Raw genomic sequence first — 20,404 nt, 5'->3', positions numbered from 1 at the left:
CAATCCATCCATCCATCCGACCCACCCACCCATCCATCCATCCGTCTACCCACCCACTCACCGATCTATCCATCTACCCATCTACCCAAATCCATCCATCTACCCACCCACCCACATATCCATCCATCTACACACCTACCCACCCACATATCCATCCATCTACCTACCCACCCACCCACATATCCATCCATCTACCTACCCACCCATCCATCCATCCATCCATCGATCTATCTATCCATGTGTCCATCCATCTATCAATCTAACTATATATCTACTCATCCATCTATCCATCCATCCATCCATCCATCTATTGATCCATCCTTCCTTCCAGCCACATCTATCTATTTGTCCATCTGTCTGTCCATTCTTCTGTCTATTTCTATGAAATCTTTATATACACACAAACAGGTGTTATGTGACAGATTTTTAGTTTTGCATTGGACATAAAGGACAGATTGTATATTCGACATGAGCATTGAACTCTGTGTTCTAGACATCATGGTCAATGTGCTAGACAAAGTATTATTTCCTCTGACAACTGGTCTTCAGCCAACAATAAATTCAACAAACCACTCTCTTTGCGTTGGAGTTTTACCAGAATGACATCACTGCTTGCGTTGGCTTTGAGATCTACCACTAGGCTTACAGCATTTATGGGAGTAAGCATTTCTGTGTGATTTATTAAGCATAAGGCCTTGCAATAGTTCCGCACGGGAACACCAGCATATCCAATTATCAGATTCATTGCTTTATGGATTAAGTTCCTTTTAAGCCTAGCACGCTCTGTCAGATTTATAGCATTGTAAAAAATGTATCCTTCACAATACACAAATATGCGCTTGTGTCCAGCAGTCAGATAAATGCTGAGTCTGACCCTTGCTGCACGGAATTTCAGAGGGAAATATCCATGCATATCAATAGTAAATATAAAACTTACTAAATCTGAGATAAAGAAATCACACATACATCATGCAGTACACAGTTAAGAGACTTCAGTCTATTGATGAAAAAACGTATATAATATTAAAACAGATCCCAAAACATTTTTCGTTTAGAAAACATCACTTTCCAAAGACTAGCATTAATCTGTACGGCAGTTATTCTTTTTTTACAAATAAAAAAACTTGTACCTGAGGTTGTGCTTTTGAAGGGGTTACTAGGAGAAAGAACAGGCTGAGCACAACTGGCTGTGGAGTTGAACGGGTTTGGGAAATCTGAATCAGAGAGAGAAGAAAAAGTGTTATGTGTCGCACACTGCAGAAGGTCTCTCATTAGCACAAATTGTTCTTTGGATCCATTCCCTGTTTTGACTTAATTATTGTGATTTTACACATGTTTGCATCTCAGGGATTTCCTGAGGTCACGCTGTAAGATCGTCCAGATGTTGTGTGTCACACCCAAACTATAAAAACAGCTTAAGTTCTGTTTAAAAACACTGGGAAAGTGGATCAGTTTGAATATGGGGTTTTACATCTATTATTACTTGTTCACACACAAAAGAAGGCCAGTTTACATCAAAAACAATAACTATGGGTCAAAGACGAAACATCACATTTTGGGGTTCACATCAAATTAAATGAACCAAAGCCATTTGATAAATATAGAAAGTATATAAAATCCAAATAAACTGTCTAAAATCTCAAAACATTGAGTGAAATAATTTTCCCTTGTAGCGGCACAGTGGCTCAGTGGTTAGCACTGTCGCCTCACAGCAAAAAAGTAGCTGGTTCAAGTTCTGGCCAGGTCAGTTGGCATTTTTGTGTGGAGTTTGCATGTACTCCTGTGTGGAGTTTGCATGTGGGTTTCCTCTGGGTGCTCCGGTTTCCCCCACAGTCCAAAGACATGCAGTATAAGTAGAACAAATGGTTGAACTAAATTGGCCGCAGTGTATGAGTGTGTGAGATTGAGTGTGTATGTGTGTTTCCCAGTACTGGGCTGTGGCTGGAATGGCATCTGCTGCATAAAACATAAGCCAAAATAGTTGCCGGTTTATTCCACTGTGATGACCCCTGACAATCAAGAACCAAAGCCTGGTTTAACTGGTGTAACTACATGTCGCAACAACGCAGAGTGCAAGCACTGTGATTGGTCAGCTTGGTATCACTGATGAGTGTGGGTGGGACCCAGAGCCGTGCAAGCCCGATGAAGTGAGTGTTTAGAAGTGTCAAGTCCCGTGAAGGAGGTCCAGCTGGAAAGTTTTGCGCGCAGTTTGTGTTGCTCTGCAATAACACTTCTGAAATGCTAACTGGCAGTGAGGTGTTAATGTTCCTCTGTGTTGAGTTTCTTCGCTGGTGTTTTGTTTTTTCTGAACGCTACCTTAATGTAGAAGTAGCTTAAACTCGCTCACTTTGAGCTGGGAACCAGTGGACGTGAAACAACTTTAATTATAAGGTAAACACAAAACAACAGTTTCCACCTTGAGATCCTTCACAAGACTCGACACTTGTAAACTATCGGTCCAAAGGGTTTGCGCAACTCTCAGTCGAGGGCTGCCCCGGAGCATACGCGTGTGCTTGACGCAGAAGTATAAATCAGCCTTAAGCCAAAGGACAATGAATGAATTTTCCATTGTCATTCAGTGTAAAATATATGCTTATGTGAAAATTTAAGCATACTTCAGATTTGTACTAAAAGGGATAGTTCACCCAAAAATGAAAATCCTGTCATCATTTACTCACCCTTTACATATTTCAGACTTTTCTGCTGAACACTAAAAAAGATATCTTGAAGAAAGCAGAAAACCTGTAACCATTGACTTTCATAGTAGGAAAAACAAATACTATTGAAGTCAATGGTTACAGATTTGTTATTTTAACTAATTAAAAATGTTTTGCTGACAACCTATCAGTTTGAAGTAGAATGATGACGTATAAAGATTGACTTTCTGTTACCTTTTTTTAACATGTGATCCCTTAAACTACAAAATAATGCTTGCAGTTGCTCACTTGTAAATGTCTGAGATCCAGATGTGGCCTCTGGAACCCCTGGGGAGCTGAAAACAACAGAAAATACTGTAACTGACTGTATGAAGAACAATGAGAATTAAAAAATGAATCTATAAACCCTTAGCAAACATCTTAACAGTAGTGTGGTTGGAGGATATCTTTCTACGAATTTATTTAGACTCATGTGATGATGTTTAAAGTTTTACCTTGCAGGGGTGGAACTGGATGATAGTCGGTTACCAAAGAGGGTGCTGTACTGAGGAGGTCCATCAGAGGGAGCTGTTGTAATGGCTACAGAGTGATAGAAGGGCTTGTTAACGCTGTACTGAGGTCCTCAGTTAAACCAAATGCTATGAACAGATTTATATTGCTTGATATTTCGTTTGTTATGAATTTTATGACCTATAATTTTATAATAATAGGCACAACCATTCATATATCCCTACCTGTGACAGGTGTGCTCTCCGAGAACACTTTATCAAGGTGTGATAAGGCTGCATACTTGTCCTGAGAGGCAGGGGGCGGAGCAGCAGAACTGAGAGCATTGTGGGCGTGGCTTAACCCCCCGAAATCCAAACTCATCGATTTAGGGAAGGCTCTGAATGGAGCCCCACCCCCAGTTGAAAGAGTGCGACCTAAACCAGAAAAGAAAAGCTCTCTTTAAATGCGTTTGTGTTGTTGCTCATTATATTTGTGAAATATGCAGCATCTGTTAGAACTTGCTGAGGCAATGCTAGAGTGATTGCTTCATGCTTCATGCAGTTCCTAAAAAACTCTTGTTTAGTGGTTACAAGGGTATTCTTGTTGGTTGCTAAGTAGCTGCTTACTGGTTCAACTAAAACAAAGTCTTTATTATATTTATTAATCTTTTAAAGGGTCAAGCTGAAATTATAAGTTGGTAGCAAACATCGTATTTCAATAGATTCTCTTTCTGATAAGCTGTTCATTCTGCCGTGGTGGTCCTTGATAAAGCAGGGAATAAGCCAAAGAAAGGTGAGTGATAGAGGGAGTAGTTTCTACGGTGGCCGAGAGAGCTTAACACAATCTAATTTAAGAAAGCACATGCAATTACAAAAAACACTAGGAAATAAAGAAACAATCTTCATCAATTTGACAGCACAAGTGTTGCACGTAATAACACATTCATATCTCAGCAGGGTCAGTCATGGTTTTGAGTCCCCTTGAAACATTTCCGTTGTGTTACGTGGATATTTGCAAGTGTCGTTAACAAAACTTTTACATTCCTCTGAGAAACGTAACAAAACTTTGTTTGTGAGCAAAATACTTTGAAAAGAGAGAGAAAAATTATTGAGTCCACAGTTCCTCTGGGGAATGTGGTTGTTTTTTGAGTGATGCATTACATTTGTGAGGGAACCCAAACTTTCTCAAGAGAAAATATAACATTTGTACAAGAAAACGAACACTTTCTCTGGTGAAAATGTTTTTACAAGAGATTTCAAACTTCACTGGAGAAACAAAACTTTCTTGGGATGGAGAGGCAGTAGAACACGGCATTTTTACAACACAACACAACACAACACAAACTTTCTCAGGGGGAAAACAACATTTTTACTAAACATTTTTGGTCAAACTAATACTTTCAGAGAAAACAAAACTTTCTTAATAAAATGCAATAATTTGTGAGGGAATGCAAACTTTCTCAGGGAAAAGTAATACCAAGACACTAACATTCTTGGTCCGGGGGAAGTGGAATACTTTTGCTAGAAAACAAACTTTCTTGGCATAGTGCCAAACTGTTGTAAGGTCTTTCCTGAGAGAAACAGTATTCTAGCAAGAATATGCAAACCTTCTTTTACAAGAGAACCCACTGATTTTGTGAAGGAAAACATGACTTTTATGAAGAAAAAGAAATACTTTGGGTACAAATGCAAAGTTTCTGAGAGTGCAAAAGTTTTCTGAGACCTCCAATTTCATATTTCCTCCAATCTCACTTTATCCCATCCCCATTTCCCCTAAGGGGCCTCTGCAGATATTCTTGTATCTAGCTGTGGCACATCTGCCTCCTTTGATGTAAGTTGATAGGATTTTTCTGCCTGTTCAGTCACTTCAGAAAGGTTACTGCACTACTCAACAAGACGTGTAGTCTCCTGCATGTCCATAACACTTAAACATTACATCCTGATACGAAATATGAGTTAAGATGATCAAACTTGAGTAACAGAAATAAAGTTCACTAAGATATTTATATTTAATTATAATTCTTGTTTGAAAAAAGGGATTCCCCCTCTTCTTTCTTCTTGTAAAAACTTTTCATTTTAATGAGACTAAATGACATCTGTGACTGATTTTGAATACCTAAAATGACTGATTATATGAGTGTCTTTATGTGTGTGTGATGTGTGTATTTTTACTTATTTATTGTCTATTTATGTACATACTATGTCAGAAAAAATACAGCCTGTCTAGGGCATAATACATATGAGACAAGTTTGCAATATAGTTCAAATAAACTGACGTCTTTATTAAACTCTCTCTATCAGTTAATGATAAAGAAACATTCTTAGAGAAACATTTTTTTTAACATTGCACGATCAGGCCTGTAGCCAGCTTATTGAAAAGGGTGGTTAAATTTTTCCTGAAAAACTGAAACTTTTTGCAGTTATTCGCCTGATTTTCTATTTAATTATGAGGTATAAATATTGCATTTTAGTGACATTTTAAGACCTAATTTTTGCTGGATTATGGTTATTATAACCACATTTTTTGATGTACCAAAAACTATTTCCAGCCATTTTGTAAAATTGCTTACTATACTATTTTACTATTTTAAGTGTTTACAAAAGTTTTATATTACGGTTATATACATAATGACAATTTTGAATAAAAAATGTGAAAAGATTTTGTGAAAATGCAAATTTAATATCATCTATCTTTACATTTTTTTTTTTTAGAAATCTGTTAAAACTTGTTTTAAATTAAACACTGAAGCCTACATGCAAATTACAAACTGGCCAGCACATTCAACTTTCCTCAGTCAGAATTGACGGGACTTTTTTGTGGCCAACACCAATAACAATGTCAACAACAACAAAAAACATCAGCCGATACCGTTATTGATAAATTGCATAGAGTAATATATAGTACTAGCTATTTTTCTCCTTTAAATTAGTTTTACTAAACACGGATTTTACTGACACATGGATTGCATCCATTTAACATTCATCTTACACATGTAAAGATATAAAAAAATACAATGTGACAATCTTTTAATGTGATTTTTGCTACTTAGTATTTCAACAACAGTAACTTTTCAGGGTTTTCCAGGTTTCTCCTCCTAAAATGTAAGACTTTTAAAGACCATTATAAATGGATTTTCAGACTTATACAGACCTATAGGTTAAGGATTTTTATTTTATTCAACATAACTTTTCTGTTAAAAAAAATGACATCTGGCTTTTTCATATATGACCAATAAATGCATGGAGAGCTTTTAAACAAATGTAATTGTATGCAAGATAACTTAACCACATAGGTAATTAGAGTTGTAAATATATATATATATATATATATATATATATATATATATATATATATATATATATATATATATATATATATATATATATATATATATATATTAGTTGTTATTTGTTTTATTGAGATGGATTGTTGGTGATTGGACGGATGTTGTCCCAACTAGGTAGCTTTACATGGACATAGAAAAATGAAGACCCATTTATAGTGATTTAAGACCTCAAACACAATATTTCATTCATTCATTCATTCATTTTCTTTTCGGCTTGATCCTTTTACTAATCAGGGGTCGACACAGCGGAATGAACCGCCAACTTATCCAGCATATTGTCACCTTGGAATTATATGGATCTATCTGTGTTCTGAATGATTTACAGGTATTGAGCCTCAACGTGTTTGCATTCCATAAAGCAACAGTATGTGTGTAACATTTGTACAGTATTTTAAACAAAAAGTCTTACAATTTATAAAAAAACACCTCATAATGTAAATAAGTTGTCATTTAATAAGAATATGTGAGTAACTCAATTTTGACAAAAATGTCAGATAGAACCTTATAATTCTAAGGTGACAATATGTTTTATGCAGCGGATGCCCGTCCAGCTGCAACCCATTCCTGGGAAACACCCATACACTCTCATTCTCTCTCTCTCTCACACACACACACACACACACACACACACACACACTGTGGACAATTTAGCTTACCCAATTCACCTATACTGCATGTCTTTGGACTTGTGGGGGAGCACCCAGCGGAAACCCCCGCGAACACTGGGAGAACATGCAAACTCCACACAGAAATGCCAACTGACCCAGCCGGAGCTCGAAACAGCGACCTTCTTGCTGTGAGGCCCAATATTTTCATATATTTTAAACTTTAGTATTATGGTCCCAGACATCATTTGGTTAATATGCAAATACACAAAGAAAACACGGTCAAAAACCGTTTCCCTGCCACTCCTGCCAGCAGATCCTCCATCACATGTGTGCTCTTACGTGAGCAGGTGAACTGAAGTAAAAATTTAGGTAGAGCTAATCCATGTCACCAAACCACTTAATGCATGACAAAAAATAATACAGCAAAATATTATGACTCTTAATTACTCAATAATTATACAACAAATAAAGTATAAAATTATCTAAATATCGCAAATGGCTCCAACAAGCATATTTTATAGTATATTTAGTATATTTTAATTTTCAGCATATTTTAATTTTGAACTTTTTTAAGACCCAGCGGACACTCTGCTCTTATTTGACATATTTATTTATTAAACCTAACACATAAAGCCAGTTCTGTTGCTATATTATAAATCTATTCAATTATAAATCTTGCTGCTCCAGAAAAATACTGACGAAAGTGCAGCCGTTTTCTTTTTACTTTTTATTATTGTCAGAGACGTACTGGCCCAAACAAAATTAGCCCAAACTAATTTTTTTCAGGGTTTTCTGCCTGAAGCACATTTGACATATTAGACACATGGTGTCTGATATTTTATACATATTATATATATTTTTTCTCTGGAAAAAATCATTGCAATTTATTATTAATAATAAACCACCTGATCAGCCTTTTTCATATTACTCCCAATTAATCCAATATCAGCAGCAAATACATCAGTGCATCCCTATGAGAAATATTACAGTCTAATATCGATCATGCAATATATTCCACACATTCTTCCACATCAACAGGTTACGCGTGACCACAGCCATGAGACAAAGCAGTGATTTTTCTAAATATACCTTTACTTTAAAGCCTGTGCCACATTCACTATCAAAGAGCAGATTGTCTCTCGTTGACCTGGCAGAGCTGTGATGTAGGGCTTTGAAGTGTCTGCCTGGAGCAGGTGCAGGACACATTCACTATCAGCCTGTGACTTTAGCATGCCACTGCTGGTATTTAGACACTCCATGACTAATGCAGTAAGAACCATCTCAGGAGCTCGCTAAACTCACCGATGAGCTCAGCTATTTTGCAAATGAGTTTCTTAGCATTTGTAGCTTGTTTAACCTGGGGTGCACTTTAATATTTCATTTTAAAAAACTCATTTATTTGTATTTGACATGATGACAGTACATAAAGTAATCAGAATTATTGCCCCCCCTGAATTATTAGCCCCCTTAACTAGGCAGGTTAGGGTAATTAGGTAAGTTATAATATAATAAGTGTATAATAAGTGTAATAATATAAGTGTATAATGATGGTTTGTTCTGTAGACTATCAAAACATATATAGCTTAAAGGGGCAAACAATATTGACCTTAAAATGTTTTTAAAAAAAGCAAAAACCTTTTATTCTACCCAAAATAAAACAAATAAGACTTTCTCCAGAAGAAGAAATATTATCAGACATACTGAGAAAATTCCCTTGCTCTCTTAAACATCATTTAGGAAATATTTAAAAAAGAAAAGAAATCAAAGGGGGGCTAATAATTCTGACTGCAACTCTATTTATTTTTCTAGTAATTTTGCAATATACTAGTATTTAGCTTAAAGTGTGATTTAAAATAAACTTAACTAGGATAATTAGGTTAACTAGGCAAGTTTGGTTAATTAGGAAAGTCATTGGACAACAGCGTTTTTTTCTTTAACCATTTGAAATAAAAATATTTCTTAAGGAGACTAATATTCATTTAATTTAGATTTTATAACAATGTATTTCAGCAATATTAAAAGAAATGAGACTTTATGCAGATTTAAAATATAATAGAAATTTTGAAAATATAAATCCACTCACCAGCCACTTTATTAGGTACACCTTACTAGTGCCGGGTTGGACCCCCTCAGAGGTACAAGGTACTGAAAATATTCCTCTAAGATTTTGGTCCATATTGACATGATAGCACCATACATTTGCTGCAGACTTGTCGGCTGCACATCCATGATGCGAATCTCCCATTCCACCACATCCCAAAGTACAGTTAGTACAGTGAACTTATTGTCATGTTCAAGAAACCAGTCTAAGATGATTCAAACTTAATGACATGGCGCGTTATCCTGCTAGAAGTAGCCATCAGAAGATGGTTACACTTTGGTCATAAAAAAATGGACGTGGTCAGCAACATTACTCAGGTAGGTTGTAGCGTTGACACAATGCTCAATTGGTACTAAAGGGCCCAAAGTGTGCCAAGAAAATATCCCCCACACCATTACACCACCACCAGCAACCTGAACTTTTGATACAAGGCAGGATGGATCCATGCTTTCATGTTGTTGACCCAAATTCTCACCCTACCATCCGTTGCATGTTGCAGCAACAAACGTTGAATGTTGCAGCAAAAATCGATATTTATCAGACAAGGCAACGTTTTTCAATCTTCTATTGTCCAATTTTAATGAACTTGTGCGAATTGTAGCCTCAGTTTCCTGTTCTTAGCTGACTGGAGTGACACCAGGTGTGGTCCTCTGCTGCTGTAGCCTATCCACCTCAAGGTTGGACGTGTTGTGCGTTCAGAGATGCTCTTCTGCATACCTTGATAGTAATGAGTGGTTATTTGAGTAACTATTGCCTTTCTATCAACTTGAACCAGTCTGGTGATTCTCCTCTGACCCTGGCATCAGCAAGGCATTTGCGCCCACAGAACTGCCGCTCACTGGATATATATATATATATTTTTTAAACCATTCTCTGTAAACCCTAGAGATGGTTGTGCGTGAAAATTCCAGTAGATCAGCAGTTTCTGATATACTCAGACCAGCTGTCTGGCACCAACAACCATGCCACGTCACTTAAATCACTTTTCTTCCTCATTCTGATGCTCGATTTAAACTGCAGCAGATTGTCTTGACCATGTCTACATGCCTAAATGCATTGAGTTGCTCCCATGTGATTGGCTGATTAGAAATTTGCGTTAACGAGCAGTTGGACAGGTGTACCTAATAAAGTGGCCAGTGAGTGTATTTTAAATCTCTGTTTTCTGTTAAAAAGAATTCATTTCACTGAAGGGCTAATAATTTGATCTTCAACTCTAATACTGCAGACATCCAAAACAGTTTGTGTTTATTGTGCATTAAAACTTGCTTGGCAATTTGATCTTGATGTAAACCGCTGGTTTATTGCTAACAGCATCATTCCACAGGGGTTTCATTCTGCATAGCGTCAAGCTTTTCTTTTCTGTTTCTTTCTCCCTGACACACTCACATATATACGGCAACATTATATCTGCACAGTAATGAATGCGTTTTCTCATTGCCTGTCATGGCTGGCTCACTCAGCATTGCAGCCAGATGGTCTGAGGTACAGCTGAAGTGTCTGCAGTGTGCGATTATGGGACTTACCTAAAGTAAAGCTGTTTTTGAAAGTGCTACTGGCTGTGAAATAAGGAACAAAAGAGGGAAGATGAGTTAAAAGGAACCTGGTATGGCTTAATGGACAATGCATTAAACATTACAGAAATATCAATATATAGTGAAATCCCACATTTTAAACAGTAACAGAGTTGACAATAATGGAGGTGACAGTATTTTGTGCTTTAGCTGAAGATGTCTGTACATTACTGGATGTGTGTGTGTGTGTGTCTTGGTGGTTTATGAGGAAATGTGTGTAATGAAATGGTTATGAGCTTGGTGTTAAAATGTTGAAGTGGTTTATGTGGACATGTCTTTGTGTCCTGTGTAATTCATAACAACTAAAAATCATACTTTAAACAGAGTTCAAACTCGTACTTAATGTTTGTGTCTGGGTGTACCTGAAGGACGTGGCAGGGCTGGGAAAGAGGAGGGATGATTCTGGGGTCCAATTCCTGAAGACATAACTCCTGGTCTCTGTCTCTCCACACCACTTAACAATGTGTCTGTTAAACAGAGAAAGGAGAATGGACAGAAAGAATAGAAGAATGAAACATTTATATTAAAATGAGAGACCAAACCAAAGTCATATGCTGACTCACAATATTGTAAATAAGTTTCAGCGATCAGGAGTCAAGGAGGACAAAAGCAAAGTTAATAATGATAATATATTATATTTACATTTTCTCACTAAGCAATTTATTATCTCATTTACAAATGAGGATAAAAGAAGCACTTCAGATCGTCATAGTTTTGAAATTGATTTTTAACTTCTTTTATTTTAAGTTGATTGAACATAAAATAATTAAGTTGTCCCAACAAATGTTTAACAATTGTGTTGTTTTTGCTCATTTTAAATACATAGTTTGAACAAGCAACAAATTAAATTTTTTTGAGTGTTTATAAATGCTATGACTAGTCTGTTGTTTGTTTATTTTTTAATTTAACAATAGAAAATCTCATCTAAAATAAATAAATAAATAGTTAGAATTGTCATAGCATTTACAATTTTATTTTACTTGACATTTTTTCTTCTCCGAGCATAACTGTGTGTTCACACCGAAAGCGGTGAGAGCGTCAAAGCAGCGGCGCGGCACGTCTTTGCCGGTGTGGGCGTAAAGGAAAAGTTGAATTCAAGTCAACTTTATGTTAATGAGTAGGGCCAGACAGAATCTGCGGACAAGTTTTTCTATTTCTGTGGAGAATTTTGTAAAAAATCTGCGAATTTATGCGGAAAGATTTTTTATGAAGTAAAAATAATACATTTCTTACTTTTATTTAATGTTTACAATGCAAATCCAATTAGATCCACATATTTGGTAAACAAAGCAAGCCTATCATATAATATATCTACAAAGAGACTACTTTAATTACTTTAATCTACTAAATATTACTTTACAAACTGTATTGTGCATAAATCACATGAACATTGTAATATTACTATTATTATATTATAATAATATTAGTGAAATGATATTTTAAAACTGGAAATATATAAATTTACACACATTAACACAAGTAAATACATGGACTCAAGTATGGGCTAAAAATTTGCGGAAAACCCCTGGTTTCTGCGCTCACAGGTTCCGTGTGGGCCAAGTAATGAGCTATGATGCAGTATGGCGGCAATCAATCAAGTCCACCGACAACAATGTTTGGAAAATTTTACATAAATCAAAATATTTGAAGGTGAAACCAATGTTTTGTGCTTTTTATAATGAGATTCTTTCATATATAAAACCCCTTAAGATAATGAAATCAAAAAGTGCAATTAAACTTTTGTCTTTGGTTAAAAAAGTATAAATTACAGGAAAACCCCCAGTCCTTTATTTATTTATTTATTGGTTTGTTTGTTTATTTATTATATTTAGATATGTATTATTTTACTTATAATTATTTTATATAACATATTATGTAGGTAATTTGTTCTTTAGTTGCACCTGTTTCCTTTTTTGTTTTGTAAATGTGTACTGATAATGGCAAAAAATAAATAAATAAATAAAATAAAAAAATTTAAATGTAGAAGTCTACTGCTTGGGAGGAGTCCAGAGAACACAGTCCTGTGAACTTTGGGTCTGACCACACTCGTTCCCAAGTGTTTGATCATAGGGGTTTGATTATTGCGGATTTCCAATTATTTATGATGTTTTCTCACAGGGACATACATTAAAAATTTACTGGCGAGTTGATTTGCATTATTTTTTTGTTATATATTTTTTCTATTTCAAAAAAGCAGGAATCTCATGGCAACCATAATGTCAATAAAGTATTGCTGCTTCAGAATATTTCAGACATATGAACATATTGGATAAGTGAAGCAAAGCCACACACCACACGCAACAACTTGATCTTCCCTAGTTGAATAAATTTGATAAAAACTGTGCAACATTTTTACACTAGAAAACATGTTTTATGCATTTTATATGTTTTTATGTGACTGATATTCTGCAACGGTCCATTTAAATACGGGAACAATGTGGGGAATTTTGATGCGTTGTCGCCAGGGCGGCCAGAGCAAACTTTGACACTTTCACCTCTTTCGGTGTGGACGCAGAGTAAGGAGAAGAGAGAGTATGTCCTAAAGGTGGTTTGTCAAGCCCACTCACCTGCATGAAGCAAACTGATAAATTCAAGGTGATAATAATTTGTCACATTTAGATAGCGCTTTACAGATTTGCTTGGGATCTGTTTATCCACCACCAGTGTCCAGCATCCACCTAACGACAGTCATTTTTGTGCCAAGCTGCACAACACACACTGATATGCACATAGCAATATCCATCCTGAAACAATAAGTTGTGAGTCCCTGTCACTATACTGGGGCACTAGGACCAACATACAGTAGATGCAGGCCTCTTTAACTCCTCTTCCAGCAGCAACCTAGTTTTTCAACCCAGGCTCATTCTGAAAACATACCTATATACATTTCTGGAGAATATCAAATACTTCCCAGGAGCTACATTTTTTGCAGTTTTGCACTTTTCCAGGAGAGGCTGCTGTGTATGCTTTTTAAGCTTTTTAATTCAAATTTCTCTCGCGAGTGCCATTCGTGCCTGCTGTTCTCTCCAAAATCCACCAGATGTCACTGTCAACTGAATGTTTGACTGATTAAATGACTAAATGACTGACTAAGTGACCAATCGACTGACCCACCCTCCCCCTTCCCTAAACCCAACTAATAGTATTTTAAAAAGCACTGATTGACCCGCCCACCCAATTCCCTAAACCCAACCGACAGTGTTTTCGAAAGCAATCCAGAAAAAGAAATGCCCCCATCTGATTTTTACCACGTTTTACCACATTCTCACCCTGTTATGTACATATTTTATTACCCTGTTTTTGTTTAAGCCGCTTTCTGGAAAAAAAAACAGGCGTTCTTAACCAGACTCGAACCCAGTCGTCGTGGTCTTCTACTCTTTGAGTCTTAAGTCTGACAACATACATGGTGAAATAACTGGACAAACTGGAAACAGCCGGAAAACCGTCCATACGGAGGTAAGAATACGGTCAGAAAAAGAAACACGAAAAGAAACGATATCATACCACCCCATATCGTTCATTAAAACAAAATGCAGCCATACATACTTCTAGCTACATAGCTCACAATCTCCAGAAATGTATATAGGGCTACGTTTTCAGAATGAGCCTATGCTGTAGTTTTCCTATGTGTTCTCCCATCCAGGTAAAAACCAGGCACAATCATGCATAGCTTCAGTGGGTGACCATGTGAAAGCTGCAGAGCACTGGCTGCTGACAAGCAAGATAGTAGCAGAAGATGAGACAGGGAAAGAAGATGACAAACATATTTGATGGCTGTACCTTTAATAGGATGGTCTCTGAAGCTCTGTGAGCGAGTTGGTCTGGCAGTGAACACCTCAGTACGGCAATCAGCCGGAGAGACAGCAGGAGCTCTGTCCCATATTGACAACTGGGACTGGGACTAGGGGAATACACACACACACACACACATTAGAAATCAGATCAGCACCCTCATTTTGAGGCTGGTTTTCAGATCAAAGATGAAAGCGATTCACTCGAGTAAAACTGTGCTCTTAATGTAGTTCATCAAAAGTAAACCACGTCTTTACTGTTATTAACCCTGTTTGTACATGCAGTTGTCCTTCTGAAATACTCCATTTCATTTATCACAATACTAATCGTAAAACTAATTTAATAAATAATCCTAATTTTGTTCATCAAAGTGAAATTACAGGTTTAACACGTCTTCATAATTGGCTGCTACAGTGATTTGATGTTATAATAGCAGTAATGTAACTAGAACTAACAACAATGATACAGTCATTTAGATTGAAAATTTTGTGTTAAAGCATCATCTTCACTGACATTAAGCCTTTTTATATTGTGTTTAACATCATTTGATCTCATTTCTTTTCATAATTTTTAATATAATAATATTAATAATTATATATATGCGCATTAAAGAGTAAATATAATTGAAAATCTTCACTTACACTTCTTATCAGTATACTATACATATAATTATGTAATGTTATTCCAAATATAATAATAACAATAACAGCAATAGTGTACTTTACTATTAAAATCATTTGATGTAATCTCCTTTTACAATAATAATTGAAAAGCTCTCTTAACTGAAAATAAATCAAAGGCTTAATTTAACCATTTTGTTAATAGTAATAATAATAATAATAATTTTAGTTATGTTTAGTTCTGCCTATAACAACAACAATAATGATGTAATAATAATAAATATTATTATTAGTTTGTTTTATTATTGTCACAATTACCAGCGATCTAGCCTGTGCAGATTGCTGGAGAAGTACACATATGCCACTGATAAGAACTACAAATCCCATCATGCACCACAAACACACACCAGTTCCAGTTCTCTCCCTGATTACAGCTGGAAACTCATGATGGACTAATCAGATGGACCATATAAACAGCAAACATACACGCATACTTTGCTCATTCTTGTTCACTGTTATCCTATAGCATTATGATGCGTTTCCTAGTCTTGCTGTGTTTCCTAACTCGTTTTGTTCTTTATTTTTGTATTGGACAAAGCGTGGCTTCGTGAAGCACTGAAAGTCGAAGCATCGAAACGTTTTGAAACCTGTCGCTACAGTGACACTTAGTGGTTATTTTTTATGTATTGCTTTGGAACAGCTTCAGCAAAGAAACAATTAAGCAAATTGAGGTGTTAAACCCCATGTTGTATAGTGATTTGCTGAAGTGGTGAGAGTTCAAGACTAGCATGCTGAGATAAGGGGTTTGAATGCAGGGAGATGCAGCTATAGATGTTCTTGTAATGCGTTTTGTTTTAACATTGGTTTGATGTCTGAATGAAAACTTCGTGAATAAATATGTCTTGGCATAAAAAATTCAAACTCGGGTCATTTGCAGCGAAGTTACTCTGTTTACACATACAGTCCACTAGAACAAGGGTTCCCAAACTTTTCAGCCCGCGACCCCCAAAATAACCATGCCAGTGACTCGCGACCCCCAATATCCTCTGAGGTGGTAATAAATACAGAAACCTTGCATGCAATGGCACACACACACCAATTAAATTTGTGTCAGTGCTTTAAATGTGCCAGAAAGTATAACCTGATGTTATAAAATCAAAATGCATCTGACACTATTGCTGCCTTTAATATAATGCAATTACCCCAGGGGTCGCAATCCAATAGAACTAGTAACTATAAGCTACTATTTTTATTTTCAGTATAGTTATGGTTAAAATATGTTAATTCTTATGGTTTAATAAAAATAAATAGATTTTTGGAAATCACCAGGCGACCCCCCTTCATTGCCCCGCGACCCCTCGGGGGGGTCCTGACCCCCACTTTGAGAACCACTGCACTAGAATACACGAGATAAAGACCATCTCTGACACTGTCAGTCAAAGCAGATTCGCCATGTCTTGAAACGCTTTTGAAATGACGGATGCCTTGAATCGCTTTAATCACGTCACCTGAGTGTTTCTAATCACCTTAGTTATGTGATCTGGGTGTTTCGGATGATGAGGGTTATGTCACGAGCTCAGATTTGGTTGACCAATAAAAGGAAAATTGGGTGTTTCAGCACCGCCTACACGTGTATAATGAATTTTTAAGTCGTTTTTCCATTTTCCTACGCTAAATTAAAAAAAATTTAAATTGAGCCAAAATATCATTTTTTCGTTTCTTGGAAGCAAACGAAAAACGGAAAAAAATGCCGTTTTCTTCATTTTCCTTTTTCGTTGGAAAACGGATGTGGATTGGACGGAATATAACCTGATTGATACACTGGCCCGAAATATTTGCACTTCGGGATCTCAACTCTCTCGACACAGTGTCGAAACGTCAGTTTCAATAGTTCCCACTTAGATATGCTTGGCATTTATAGCAGGTTTGGCATGCTGTCCCGGGAGAGAACCCTGAGCTCGGAGATATTTGAGCCCAGGGCTCCCGCCCGGTCTAGAAGCATATCAGGAGATCCGAGATCAGGTAGGTCTCGATCGCTCCCCCTTTAGAAGGGGAGAAAAAGGAGGAGATGGGGTGGAAGGGGGGATTCTTCCAAAACGAAGATAGAGCAGTAAGGAGAAAGTGATCCATTTATATTAAGCTAGGATCATTCTGATTGGATTATTACGGATGAGTGGCCAGCGGTGCACAATCATATCACGTGCACCTCTCGAAATTAGTTTATGAAACTTCACTTCAAGTCAGCCATCCCTACTTTGTTTATCCTGTTTGCCGCCTGCACCGACCTTTACTCTTACCTCTTTTGTACCCGTACTCCATGTTACAATTATGATTTTAATGGTTATTGTAAATAATATTATGTGACAGGCAGAATTAAACTTTGGACAGAAAAGTTAATATTATGAATAAGACATGAATACACATTCAAAAAGGCACTATTGATTTTCTTTTATTTGCCTCGCTCATTTTTCATTTGAATTCAAAGATATATGAAATCCCTGGACCACTCTGTTTCTTCCTCACCAGTGTGCGAGTGGGCCGGTTAGTGGGGTTCAGTGGATGTCCAGGCGGAGGCTGATTCTGAGCAGGCCCATGTGGAGCTGGAATAGCCTGAACCCCTGGACCCCACGGTGTGTCTGTATCCCGGCGCATCTTGCTTTTAGAGAAATGCCTGGGGAGAAAAAACAGACCCCTCTTAAGTCAAGCATTCTTTGACTTTCATCTACAGATAATCCAGTGAGAACAGCAGCATGGTTCAGCATGCATTAATAATTCATTCTGATCCGCTCTGAAACACCCTTTATGACCACACTACTTCTCGCTCACCATTTCTTCCTCTCATATTTGTCCTGCAAGAACTCCTTCAGCTTCTGCGTGTCACGTGCATCAAAACAGCCGTCGGTTTTGGGGTCAAATGTGCAGAGCCAGGTCCTCCTTCCAACCTAACAACCCCACAGCCCAAGAATACACACAGTTAAGCTACTTTTAAAGCCTCGTTAACAAAGTTTACACAGAGTACTTCCTCAAACATGTTTGCTTAGGGTGACCCTACAGCAGTGCTGGAAATAGTACTGAGAAATCATACTCAAGGACCATTACTTGCCAAAAAATGAAGTGCAAGTAAAATAAAAGTATCTGTTCTCTTTAATACTTAAAGTAAAAGGTAGTCATTTTAAAAGAACTCAAGAATAGAAAGTAGTGAGTATTATGCTGTGAAATTGTTTCACTTTATACCCCACAAAATAAATATACAGCCTACGTCAGTGCAATTTTCTTTTAAGGGTGTTTCTAAATGCAAGTTAAATTATTTGCACCTATAATAGGATAATATAATACAAGCCCGTAGCCAGGGGGGTTCGAAGAGTTCAGAAGACCCACGGCTCACTGACAAAGGTGCAGAATTTGTCCCATATATAAGCTCATTTGTCCTATTTTGACTGCTATGCCATCATAAATAGTAAAAAATAACCCATAGAAAAAAGTTTTAAGGCCGAGCGGAATCCTGGTGTGACTTTAGCTAATCAGTTTTGGCCAATGCTTACAATTATTTTTCAATATTCCAACATCCAGCTGTGCAAGAAAACATTTGACATAAGCGAAATGATCTTTCGCTACTGTATTGTGCTTAAAAACATTTGAAAAGTAACTTTTATTCTAAATCTTGGATCTTATTCTCGAAAGAAAACATGAACAATAAAAAAGTGTGAAGCACCAAAAGCGACCCATATTAAAATCTATTTGAATACTATTTTTGCTATTGTTGTTATCCATGAATTTTTAAATGTACTTTTTTTTTACAAGAGAGACTGGAAAAATTGTGAAGCTCTCAATTATTATTATTATTGTTATTATTATTATTATGTTTTAATTTTTTATTATTCAAGTGGGCAAATTCTGACTGAGGAAAGTTAATTGTGCTGCCCAATTTGTAATTTGCCTAATAAATGAAAATAGGCTACAGATTTTAATTTAAAACTTATTTTCTAATAATATATGATGTATTTTAAAAATAATATATTTGTAATATCTTTTTATTCAAAATATTTATAAAACATTTTTGGTACATTAAAAAGTGTGGTTATGATGACCATCCGACAAGCTAATCCAGCTTAAAATAGCGCTTAAAATATCTAGACCTTAATTCAGTTTGTAAATTTCATAATTAAATAAAAAATGAAGCAAAATTTGAGGAAAAATAACCACCCCTTTCCCCAATCTGTGTAACCTAACGAGCAAAATTGTAGCTGTGACAATATGTAAAACGTAATATGCAATTTTAACTTACAAGCAACGAGTGTTCAGCACTTGGCGCCACAAACCAAGTTGGTGCAGCACTGATAATGCAATTTGTTGATTTATTTAAAAACATTCTGTAGTGTATTTAGTTATTGTTTAAGGCTATTTTGCGATTTCAGTCATCATACAGTAGCCATGCTTGTAGGATAAAGACTTAACAGTCATTGTGTATAACATTTTGGCATTCTTGGACACTTTTATTAGCTTTCACATTTTTTAAACTACTGAGAAATCCACTATTCCTGAATAAAAACACCCAATTACAGTAATTTGTGTAAACAGCAAAAATCAGTCCAAGGCACTCAAAAAATGTGGAAAATTTAAAAAGAAAACACAAACACATTTTTTCCACATTTTTGAGTGCCTTGGACTGATTTTTGCTGTTTTTTTCTGATGAATCCTTTACCCAAAGAGCACTGACACATTATTTAAGCTGCTCCTGAGCACTTTTTGTTTGATTTTGGGGTTTTTACAATAATTTGTGTATTTGTAATTCGCTACTTAACACCACCGCCCTACACTATGTTCAATTTTTCCTGGAAAAGCTCTGTTTATACTTTTAAGACGTTTAAAAAATGTTCTAAGCACTTTAGCTAAAAATTCATAACAGTACATACAGTCAAAATCAGAATTATGAGCTCCCCTTTGAAATGTTGTTTCTTTTTTAAATATTTCCAAAATAATGTTTAACAGAGCAAGGACATTTTCACAGTATGTCTGTTAATATTTTTTTATTTTGGAGAAAATCTTATTTGTTTTATTTCGGCTAGAATAAAAGCAGTTTTAAATTTTTTAAAAGCCGTTTTATTATCAATATTATTAGCCCCTTCAGGGTATATTTTTTTCGATAGTCTACAAAACAAACCATCATTATACAATAACTTGCCTAATTACCCTAACCTGCCTAGTTACCCTAATTAACCT

At 36.1% G+C, this 20,404-nt stretch overlaps 2 protein-coding genes across 8 annotated transcripts in view; one reads left to right on the top strand and one right to left on the bottom strand.

Annotated features, from left to right (window-relative positions):
- The window catches only part of acap1 (ArfGAP with coiled-coil, ankyrin repeat and PH domains 1), a 99,572-nt gene that overhangs the window by 22,368 nt on the left and 56,800 nt on the right, over window positions 1–20,404 (top strand). The window lies entirely within an intron of this gene.
- The window catches only part of agfg2 (ArfGAP with FG repeats 2), a 33,004-nt gene that overhangs the window by 6,678 nt on the left and 5,922 nt on the right, over window positions 1–20,404 (bottom strand). For all 4 annotated transcript variants that reach the window (NR_199879.1, NM_001442061.1, NM_001442060.1 and 1 more), the window contains 9 exons: window positions 18,011–18,126; window positions 17,708–17,855; window positions 14,553–14,673; window positions 11,135–11,239; window positions 10,725–10,757; window positions 3,392–3,580; window positions 3,152–3,236; window positions 2,946–2,992; window positions 1,131–1,214 (listed from right to left, as the gene is read on the bottom strand). Coding sequence is in view for 3 of the 4 variants with exons in the window: in NM_001442061.1 (NP_001428990.1) it covers window positions 1,131–1,214; window positions 2,946–2,992; window positions 3,152–3,236; window positions 3,392–3,580; window positions 10,725–10,757; window positions 11,135–11,239; window positions 14,553–14,673; window positions 17,708–17,855; window positions 18,011–18,126 (928 nt within the window). In the remaining variant the exon portion in view is untranslated. The remainder of the gene's footprint in view (window positions 1–1,130; window positions 1,215–2,945; window positions 2,993–3,151; window positions 3,237–3,391; window positions 3,581–10,724; window positions 10,758–11,134; window positions 11,240–14,552; window positions 14,674–17,707; window positions 17,856–18,010; window positions 18,127–20,404) is intronic.

This window comes from Danio rerio, chromosome 7 (assembly GCF_052040795.2).
Source record: "Danio rerio strain M-AB ecotype USA chromosome 7, GRCz13ab, whole genome shotgun sequence".
Taxonomy (NCBI): Eukaryota; Metazoa; Chordata; class Actinopteri; order Cypriniformes; family Danionidae; genus Danio; species Danio rerio.
The sequence above is the reverse complement of the archived record's forward strand: the minus strand, read 5'-3'. Positions and strand labels throughout refer to the sequence as shown.